The sequence below is a fragment of the Cyprinodon tularosa genome, unplaced genomic scaffold (assembly GCF_016077235.1).
Source record: "Cyprinodon tularosa strain WSP-4 unplaced genomic scaffold, ASM1607723v1 ctg64, whole genome shotgun sequence".
Classification (NCBI taxonomy): Eukaryota; Metazoa; Chordata; class Actinopteri; order Cyprinodontiformes; family Cyprinodontidae; genus Cyprinodon; species Cyprinodon tularosa.
The window spans coordinates 621540-631509 of NW_024039385.1; the positions used below are offsets into that span (position 1 = coordinate 621540).

General features: G+C 36.3%; 1 protein-coding gene and 1 long non-coding RNA gene across 2 annotated transcripts; one reads left to right on the top strand and one right to left on the bottom strand.

The window, feature by feature from the left end:
• The first annotated feature begins 2792 nt into the window (after positions 1–2792).
• LOC119798882 lies at positions 2793–5282 on the top strand. Its single transcript, XR_005282775.1, has 3 exons — positions 2793–2975; positions 3760–3865; positions 4272–5282. It is a non-coding gene; the product is annotated as an uncharacterized LOC119798882 (long non-coding RNA).
• Positions 4588–7295, bottom strand: LOC119798881. Its single transcript, XM_038308542.1, has 5 exons — positions 7174–7295; positions 6221–6326; positions 5996–6079; positions 5382–5600; positions 4588–5113 (listed from the first exon to the last, which is right to left on the bottom strand). Exons 1-5 carry the CDS (start codon positions 7220–7222, stop codon positions 4909–4911), a joined length of 663 nt encoding a protein of 220 aa, XP_038164470.1. The 5' UTR covers positions 7223–7295; the 3' UTR covers positions 4588–4908.
• Positions 7296–9970: the final 2675 nt, after the last annotated feature.

A 9970-nucleotide genomic window follows, 5' to 3' on the forward strand; every position in this document is an offset into this window, starting at 1 on the left:
ATCCATCTGTTAAATAACAATTCATTCGTGATTGAACAAGGGGTGCAATTACATTTTCACACCATGGCAGCCAGAAGGGTTAGAATTATTATTATATTTTTTTAGAAAATAAGACAAAAAGAAGGTTAAAAAAACAGGACATTTTTATAAGGTAAGAAATACCAAACACTGTGATGCTGACAGGAGGCAGCTTTGATAGCCTCTTGGGTTCCTTCAGGACGTGTCAACCCTGATCAAGTGACCCTGAGAGACGAACTGGTTTCCTGCCATCTCTCCATCTTCAGTAACACGCCAACATTCTTTCCTGTTGAATAAAATAACTCCTAATATCTCCACAGGACAACCATTGAAAAAAAAAAGTCATCTGACTCCATTATTAACCCCAGCTTCATCTAATGAAGCAGATGTAACTATGGTAACAGGCCTTCAGGCACATTAAGGACTACTTTTAACTTCTGGATTCTGGCATTTTGGTTCTCAAGAAATTGTTTCTCAGAAGAAAAAAAAAATGTATTGAACAAGAAAACATTAATTGCAGATGATACTGTATATAGAACTTGTCTATTTGTATTTCATCTCAGTAAAAATAATAAATAACTCCTCAGTTGTTCCAATTTCTATAAAATTTCCTACTTTACATCTTTTTTTTTTTTTTACCAGAGGTCTTAATTAATATCGACTAAAACATCCTTGAAGCTCGGTAATTGAGGTCGTCTTTGTTTACTGGTGTCAAAATGATTAATAAAATATTGGTGAAATAAAACTCAACTTATTAAAGCCTCCTCTGTGCATTACCACTGTAAGAAACATTATGGCCTACAGATAAAAAACCTACATCATATAATCTTATGAAAAGATATATTATGAAAAGATTTTAAAAATTCACTGTGTTCTTTATTAAAACAAAGTGACCAACTAGATGAAAAAAATAGAGCTTTCCTTAAAAACAAAGCAAATAAGTATTCTCCAAGAAGAAATACAATATAATCAAAGCAGATAATCACTCATAAATGACCAAGAGAATATATTCTAAATAATCAAGCAAGAGTCAATTTAAAATAAACCTAAACTTGAAATAGATACGTAGAAATGTTTGTTTTCATACCAACATGGCAGCACGGTGAAGAATGCACCCATTAGATATTATAACTGAATGGGGTGCTACATCTATGTTACCATAGACTTTTTTAAAGTTTAAGTTTTAGTTTTGTGACTTTAGGGTTACTCGTGAATGTTGTGACCTAAGGGTTAGGCGTTAACATCCGGGCATGAGCAGCTTGCATATTGTTCACCAATTATGTGTGTTTGTTCTCTGGGTACCATAGATGCCCCCCAGAGTATAACAACATGCATGTTATCCCTGACCTTCAACTGTCCTTTCATGTTGGCCTGTGCCGCATGTGGATTCACTTTCTGTGCCCCCATGTTACCATGGCAACCTGTTTAAGGTGTACTCCACCTCTCCACTTTGACAGTTGGAGATCAGCATCAGGGCATGCTGATACAAAAAGAGGGGGAAATAACTTGATGGATTGACAAACACATTTGTTAAATTTATCTTTTTAAAAATAATAATGAGTACCTCATTATTATTTACTCTAAACTAGGTATTAAAAGCTCACAATGAGACCTGAACTCCCGTGTTGCTCTACTAATACTTTCCTAGGCCAGATGTCATAGCATAACTTTTTTTTTTTTGCTTTGAAATTGATGATGCAAACCAACCTGCTAACCTGTCTACTAGGTTTAGTTCTACGTTGGACTTAGATTTAAAGTCATAAGAAGTTTTAATAAAAAATTAACAAAGCTTGAGATGAAGGCCTGGTGTTCACTGACAGCGTCATCGGGAGAGACAACCAGAAATGTATTGGGGCAGAAATGTGGGCTCTGGTGGGGATTCATTAGCTCACCAGTGTTGATAGAAATTCTCCAAGCTTATTCGGGACTGCTCAGTGGAGTAGTGGGTAGCACTAGCAGGAAGGTTTTGGGTTTGGTTCCCAGCCTAGGGTCTTTCTGCGTGGAGTTTGCATGTTCTTTCATGGGTTCTCTCCAGGTACTCTGGCTTCCTCCCACAGTCCAAAAACATGACTGTTACTTTAATTTGCTTCTCTAAATTCTGTGACTGTGTGCCTGAATGGTTGTTTGTCCTGTTTGTCTCTGTGTTGCCCTGCGATGGACTGGCGACCTGTCCAGGTTGTACCCTGCCTCTCGCCCATCAACAGCTGGAGATAGGCACCAGCCCCCCTCGTGACCCAGCTTGGGAGTAAGCGTGTTAGAAAGTGGATGGATGTATCTTTAAAAGATGCACTTTGTTTCACCTTCCATAATTGTTGAGCTTTCTCATAAGTGAAACACATCTGTGTCTTTTAAAAAATATAGCCCTAAAGCTTTGCATAACAGGATAAAGAGTTAAAGGTGAATTGTGGAGTGAAGAGACTCATTTATTACAATCTAGATAAAACTCCTTATAAAACTTAGGAGGTTAATCACATTAATCTGTATCAAAATGCCTCCCCATTATTGTTGCAAGGAATGAAATTTTGGAAAATGTTTTAATCAAAAAAAGATTTTGTGAGAAACTTTGCTACGGTGGCCGACAGGTGCAAATGCGAAGCAAAAGAGAAAACATGCAAACAAAAAAAAGACACGCTCACAAATTAAATGCGGCAAACAAAAAGCAAATAAAATGCAGCAAACAAAAAAGAAGACACCCCCGAATGAAATGCAGCAAACAAAAAGAGAGACGCAAACAAAAAAGAAGACACCCCCGAATGAAATGCAGCAAACAAAAAAGAAAACACCCCCGAATGAAATGCAGCAAACAAAAAAGAAAACACCCCCGAATGAAATGCAGCAAACAAAAAGTGTTGAAAACGGAAGTGCTCCAGACCACTAGGGGGAGTCAAAGAAAATAGTATTCATTTCTATGGGACCAGATGCAAGATTCAGAGAAAGATATTTGAAAGAAAGTAAAGGTACGTATTACTATATTTCTTTTTAGATACGCCGTCTTTTATAATATTACAGAATAACAGAATAATTTATGGGTAGCGTGATAGACTTTGTGTCAGTCATACCGTTGATAGATAGATAGATAGATAGATAGATAGATAGATAGATAGATAGATAGATAGATAGATAGATAGATAGATAGATAGATAGATAGATAGATAGATAGATAGATAGATAGATAGAGAATTCGATTTACGCTTTTAACTTTCGTATTTTTATCTTTTTTTGATTGCTCTTATTTTTTCACAGTGACTCTGTGAAGTATTATCCTCTATAATGAGGTATTTTTCGGGGAGGTTCTGTGCTTTTTTGTGCTGTTTTTATCATGCTGCTCCCACCGGGACACGCTGCCTTTGTTTACTCCAGAGAACAGCTGATCGCTCTAATGCCGGCCAGCGTTTTAGCCAGACAGCTGAAATACCACCCGAACTCTGGAGGAAAACACGCCGTGGTTGCAGAGGAGGAAAACAACATTATCACTTTACTTGGATTTATCACTTTAATTGGACTTTTCACTTTATTTGGATTTAGTTTTTACATATGCATAGATATACGTACAGATATATATACAGAAGAGCTATATGTGTATATATATTTTATCTCTGTTTATTCTTATTTTTTATCTTTATTATATTGTATAGTTGGATGTGTGTATATATCATGTAAAACTGTAACTGGAGCGTGTAACAAAAGTAATTTCCCTCTGGGATTATTAAAGTATTTCTGATTCTGATTTACCTTTTTTAGGTGGCCATGTTTTGCTGTTTCTGTGGACAAAATCTAGGAACAATTCAAGTTTTCTGTTTTTCATGTGGGAAGAATGTGCAGATCTTGGCACAAGCTCAAGACACTGGTAAGCAGTGATGGCATAGTTACTTGTAAAAATTAACTTTAATCGATTACTTATTACTACTTGAAAAAGTAGATTAGTGATTACTTTTTTTGGAAATTCACTAAGTTACATTATTTATTTTTTTTCTCCACCACTTGTGAAAAGCTTGAACGTTGCAAATAATTAATTACAAGTTATTTAATTATAGTAATATCAAGTATGTATCTCCGCTTATAAGGTTGAACTGAACGGGAGATTAATGGTTACAACAGCACCCACACACACACACACAGTGCATCAGCAATATTACCTATGCTAAATAAAAATAATAAAAATAGATTAGACATATTAATGTTCTTTGTGTTACTGAAAAATATCAGCTCTTTTGATAATAATTAAGGTGATTTCTGTTTCAAACTTTTTATAGATTCAAGGATGGCCTTTCAACACTGAACTTCCAGAATGCTTTGGAGCAGCATGCTTCCATCTTCAGGCCATTTATGCGTGCAAGAGTGGAACAGCTGACATCCAAAATATTGGAGGAAATATTTGAGGTTCAGCTCAGTGAAAAGGGTAGCAGCAGACGACATGAGGAAACAAGAGTGCTAGGATTCTGGAGAGACCTTCTCCTTGACGCAGAAGGAGGACTTTAAGATTTATTGCTATATTCTGGTGTTATTGTAATATCTGATACATAAACTCATTGCTTCTTTTCTAGAACAAAAAACGGGTTTCTTTCTCCAGGACGTCCTGATGTTTGCCACCGGCTTGAACACACTACCTCCATCTTCAATTCTGCCACCACCAAAACTGATCTTTCAGGCCACTTCTCGTTTTCCTGTCAGTAGCACCTGCTCCAACACTATCAAAATACCAATGTCCAAGACGTATCATCAGTTTAAAGAAGACATGGACTTTGGGATTCAAAACTCCCCTGGGTTTGGGCTTTATTAAGGTCAAATGCAAAACAAAACAAAATGCTATCTATTTAACTTGTCAAACCTGTTCAGTTATGACACTGTTTACTGTTTGTGTGCGACCTTCAAATTTGGATTCTTGTTTGTTTATAAGTCCACCATGTTTTTCAGTTTAATATAGTTTTCGACACATGATTCCCAACTCTGTGGATGTGCTAGGCCACACTGTCTCTGGAGGTTCTCAAAATGTGCCTGAAGGTGTTCATCTCCACATTGAATGTTGTTAGTCTCTGTCACAAACTGTCCGAATGGCTCCTGGGAAACTAGGAAACCACAGTCTGTTCCACCAAACCTAGGAATAGAAGAAATACAGGAAACATTTAGTTATATTTACATTTCTTCACTAAACTGTTACTGCTCTGACTATTGTTATAACCTGTCTAAATGATTAATTGTATTTAAATTTACATTTTAGAAATTGTCATCTGAAATTGTTAGAATAAAAAGTGACATACTGTTAACACATTGTTCATTATTTTTGTTTTGGCAAATTATTTTTTAGAGTTCCCAAAGAGGTTTTAAATTAACCAGATGTTGAAGACAAAAACAACAAAAATTACCTGTGAGGTAGATGATACATCACATCTGGTTTACCAGATGGACAGCAAGATTGTTTAACAGGTCTTATGGTATGTTTATGCCACCTGTTCTTGCATTCATCAAGATCTCTCTGTAGCATATCCATGAAGACAAACCGCACAAGGCATGTGTGCTCATGACTTCCATTGAAGAGATGTCTTTCCTTCAAATCGTTCATGAGATCCATCCAGAACTGAGATCAACAATAAACCAAAATTATAAGATAATTATATCAGCAGAAAGTAATAGGACTAGTTTCTATGTCATGAAAATAGTTAAATATATGTTGACCTACAAAGTTAAATATAAAGTAAGCAGACATCAACTGTTATACTTTAAATGTTGAGCTTCTGATTCATCCATATCAAATGTTAAACTATAAAATTAAGTTGTATATAGCACAAAAACATAATGGTCATTAAGAGATATGCAAGTACTTCATTTCTTCTGACAAAGTAGAGGTAATCGAGTAAAATGTTGCATTAAAAATTTGAAATGTTTGCTTATCCAAGAAGACTACTAAATTTATTCACCTTTTCAAGGTCTACTACTTGGTATTTATACAAAAATTACAATAAACTGTTGACAAACTCACCTTTGTTTTCTGAAATATGACCCCCAGCTTTCGATGCGTTGGTTGGCTGTTGAGGAGCCATACATATGGCTGGCAACGCTCAAGCTTTTCACAAGTGGTGGAGAAAAATAAATAATGTAACTTAGTGAATTTCCAAAAAAAGTAATCACTAATCTACTTTTTCAAGTAGTAATAAGTAATCGATTAAAGTTAATTTTTACAAGTAACTATGCCATCACTGCTTACCAGTGTCTTGAGCTTGTGCCAAGATCTGCACATTCTTCCCACATGAAAAACAGAAAACTTGAATTGTTCCTAGATTTTGTCCACAGAAACAGCAAAACATGGCCACCTAAAAAAGGTAAATCAGAATCAGAAATACTTTAATAATCCCAGAGGGAAATTACTTTTGTTACACGCTCCAGTTACAGTTTTACATGATATATACACACATCCAACTATACAATATAATAAAGATTTAAAAAAATAAGAATAAAAAGAGATAAAATATATATACACATATAGCTCTTCTGCATATATATCTGTACGTATATCTATGCATATGTAAAAACTAAATCCAAATAAAGTGAAAAGTCCAATTAAAGTGATAAATCCAAGTAAAGTGATAATGTTGTTTTCCTCCTCTGCAACCACGGCGTGTTTTCCTCCAGAGTTCGGGTGGTATTTCAGCTGTCTGGCTAAAACGCTGGCCGGCATTAGAGCGATCAGCTGTTCTCTGGAGTAAACAAAGGCAGCGTGTCCCGGTGGGAGCAGCATGATAAAAACAGCACAAAAAAGCACAGAACCTCCCCGAAAAATACCTCATTATAGAGGATAATACTTCACAGAGTCACTGTGAAAAAATAAGAGCAATCAAAAAAAGATAAAAATACGAAAGTTAAAAGCGTAAATCGAATTCACTATCTATCTATCTATCTATCTATCTATCTATCTATCTATCTATCTATCTATCTATCTATCTATCTATCTATCTATCTATCTATCTATCTATCTATCTATCTATCTATCTATCTATCTATCTATCTATCTATCTATCTATCTATCTATCTATCTATCTATCTATCTATCTATCAACGGTATGACTGACACAAAGTCTATCACGCTACCCATAAATTATTCTGTTATTCTGTAATATTATAAAAGACGGCGTATCTAAAAAGAAATATAGTAATACGTACCTTTACTTTCTTTCAAATATCTTTCTCTGAATCTTGCATCTGGTCCCATAGAAATGAATACTATTTTCTTTGACTCCCCCTAGTGGTCTGGAGCACTTCCGTTTTCAACACTTTTTGTTTGCGGCATTTCATTCGGGGGTGTTTTCTTTTTTGTTTGCTGCATTTCATTCGGGGGTGTTTTCTTTTTTGTTTGCTGCATTTCATTCGGGGGTGTCTTCTTTTTTGTTTGCGTCTCTCTTTTTGTTTGCTGCATTTCATTCGGGGGTGTCTTCTTTTTTGTTTGCTGCATTTTATTTGCTTTTTGTTTGCCGCATTTAATTTGTGAGCGTGTCTTTTTTTTTGTTTGCATGTTTTCTCTTTTGCTGCGCATTTGCACCTGTCGGCCACCGTACTTTGCTGTTCTCAGATTTTGGCATTTCAAATAATTTATAAAATCAATTCTCATATTTTACTTTTTAAAATTAATCTTTTTTGTAAATTGTATAACTTTGATATTTTTTCTTCTGTTGTTCATAATGAGTTATATGAATTTCATACTTTTCAAATTACATTTCTCAGGTAACCTTCTCTCTACAGCGCAGTACTCGCTCTTGACGCGCATATTAACCAGCACAATGTTGTTACTAAAGTTTAGACCAATAGAAATTCATCTTTTCTTCTCAACCCAAAAGAAAAGCCTGCCCCAAATTTAAAGGGAATATGATCAGGAAAACACTATTTAAAAAAATTATGACATTCACAAAAAAAACACATAAATTCTGTAAAGTAAATATTTTAGAAAATAACCAATTCAATTTGAAAAACTAATACAGAAAGAAAAGACATAGAAGAATTTTGTTGACATACTAATTACTTTAGTCTTTGGCAATCAGACAACATTAGCACTTAATTTTGCTTTGGTCCACATGAACAGGAGTACAGAACAAGGATGTTTCCCCCCAGGCCTGAAACTGGTGGTGGAGTGGAGATAGATGAAGTTGGTCATTGCATGACTGCTGTTTGGAGAGATCCAGAGCTTCACCAGGGGCCCTGAAGATGGAGACCCAGCTTGGATAAAACAGGTTGAGGGAACCTGTCCATGATGAGCAAGCATGAAGCGACAGTGGAGAGGAAAAACATCCCATTAAGAAGAAACCTCTGGCAGAACCAGGCTTAACATGGCGGTCTTCTGCCGGACCGGTTTAGATTGGACAGGTAACGAAGTAAGAGTCGGAGAGGAATGACACACCAATGAAGCTTTAGTTACGATGGTGGAGAAGGGGATGGAGGTGGATTGAATCAGGGTCGTCTGAGTCAAAGTCTGGCCGTCCTTGGGTGGTAGACTGAGATGTAGATTTGGAGACCCTTTTAGGATGAACTCTGTATTCTGACTGGCTTTAGTGGGGGTGTGGTTCAAAGCTGATTGGCCTGTGTTGGAGGCGGGTAATTCAATTGAACATCTGCCTAGGCTCCATTTTGAAAAAAATACGACATGATTATCATTTCATGATTACATTTTCTTTATTATTTTCTTTTCTAATTTCCATAGCCAAATGTGTTATTTGTTTGCAATTAAAATGAAAAGAAATTCCCTCCATGGCCTAATTCCTAATCAAGTTCCTTGTGTTCCTATAATGTTGTTTTAGGGAAGGTTGTACAAACAGGGGGCCTGGAGATGCATTCCACTCACACCTTCCTCACTCTCGCTCTGTCTGCAGCTACATTGAACAGAGAATAGACACTGCATCTAACAGACACAACACTCTCAGGACAGGCTCTCCCTCCTCTCATTTCTTCTCCCCTGGCTCTTCTTTCCAAATGGATTTTTCGTGCAGGGTTATCATTATCATTAATTTAGAAGACAGGTTTGCTTAAGAGCAATCAAGGACACATTTGTAACAGTTCCTGTCAGCGGCTGGAGGAGAGGGGTCAGGCAGCGTTCCCACGCTACCGGGTCCACTGACGATTCAGTTCACACATGCGTCTATTTATCTCATGAACTCACATCATCCATTTATTTAGAATTTCAAATTACGTCATCGGAAAATGCTCTTATTTTACAGAAAAAATTGAAATAATGAAAGTTAATGTGGCAAACATGGAGTGGTCCCTTTAAAAAAAAAAAAACATTCGGTTTTAGAGCGAGATGAAATCCCTTTAGGCTAGAGTAGCTTTCATGTAGACCTTCAGGCTTCTGGTTGGACAGCAAAGGTCTTGTTTATTGAAAAAAAATATCCATAGGCTTTAAACTTTGCCACATTATGTTGCATCCCAATGCAGATTTCTGGGTATTCTACCTATTTGATAACAGAACTACCTTAGCTTCAGTTGAAGGTATTTTTGAGTGTTTCTGCTCTAGATTTGTATGTCTTACATACTGAAGCTTTCTCTGTTTCTTAAAAATATATTTTCCTGGTTGAAAGTGGACCATTTGTAGCTTCCAACAGGATTCCTTTAATGTTTTTCCTGTATTTACAGTAGCTCTATTTACCTTCCCATCATGTCCCATGTCCCTGCCGAAGAAATTCTTCCTACAGCTTGATGCTGTAGCCACCATGTCTTGCAGGCTGGTTTTGTTTAGTACGGTGTTCAGTGGTTCCACTGAACAGATTGCTTTATAGATTGGGTAAAAATGTCAATTTTGGTCTCATTTGACCAGAGCATATTGTTTTACATGCTTGCTGTGTCCTCTTCATGGCGTTTTATGCTCAAGGTTTGTCTTACTGCTTTCTTTCTTTCTTTTCATTCCTCAGCAAATCTCCAGTTACTTTGGATCTCTTGGCTCACCCTGTTTTCAATTCCACATGTGTTGTTGTAG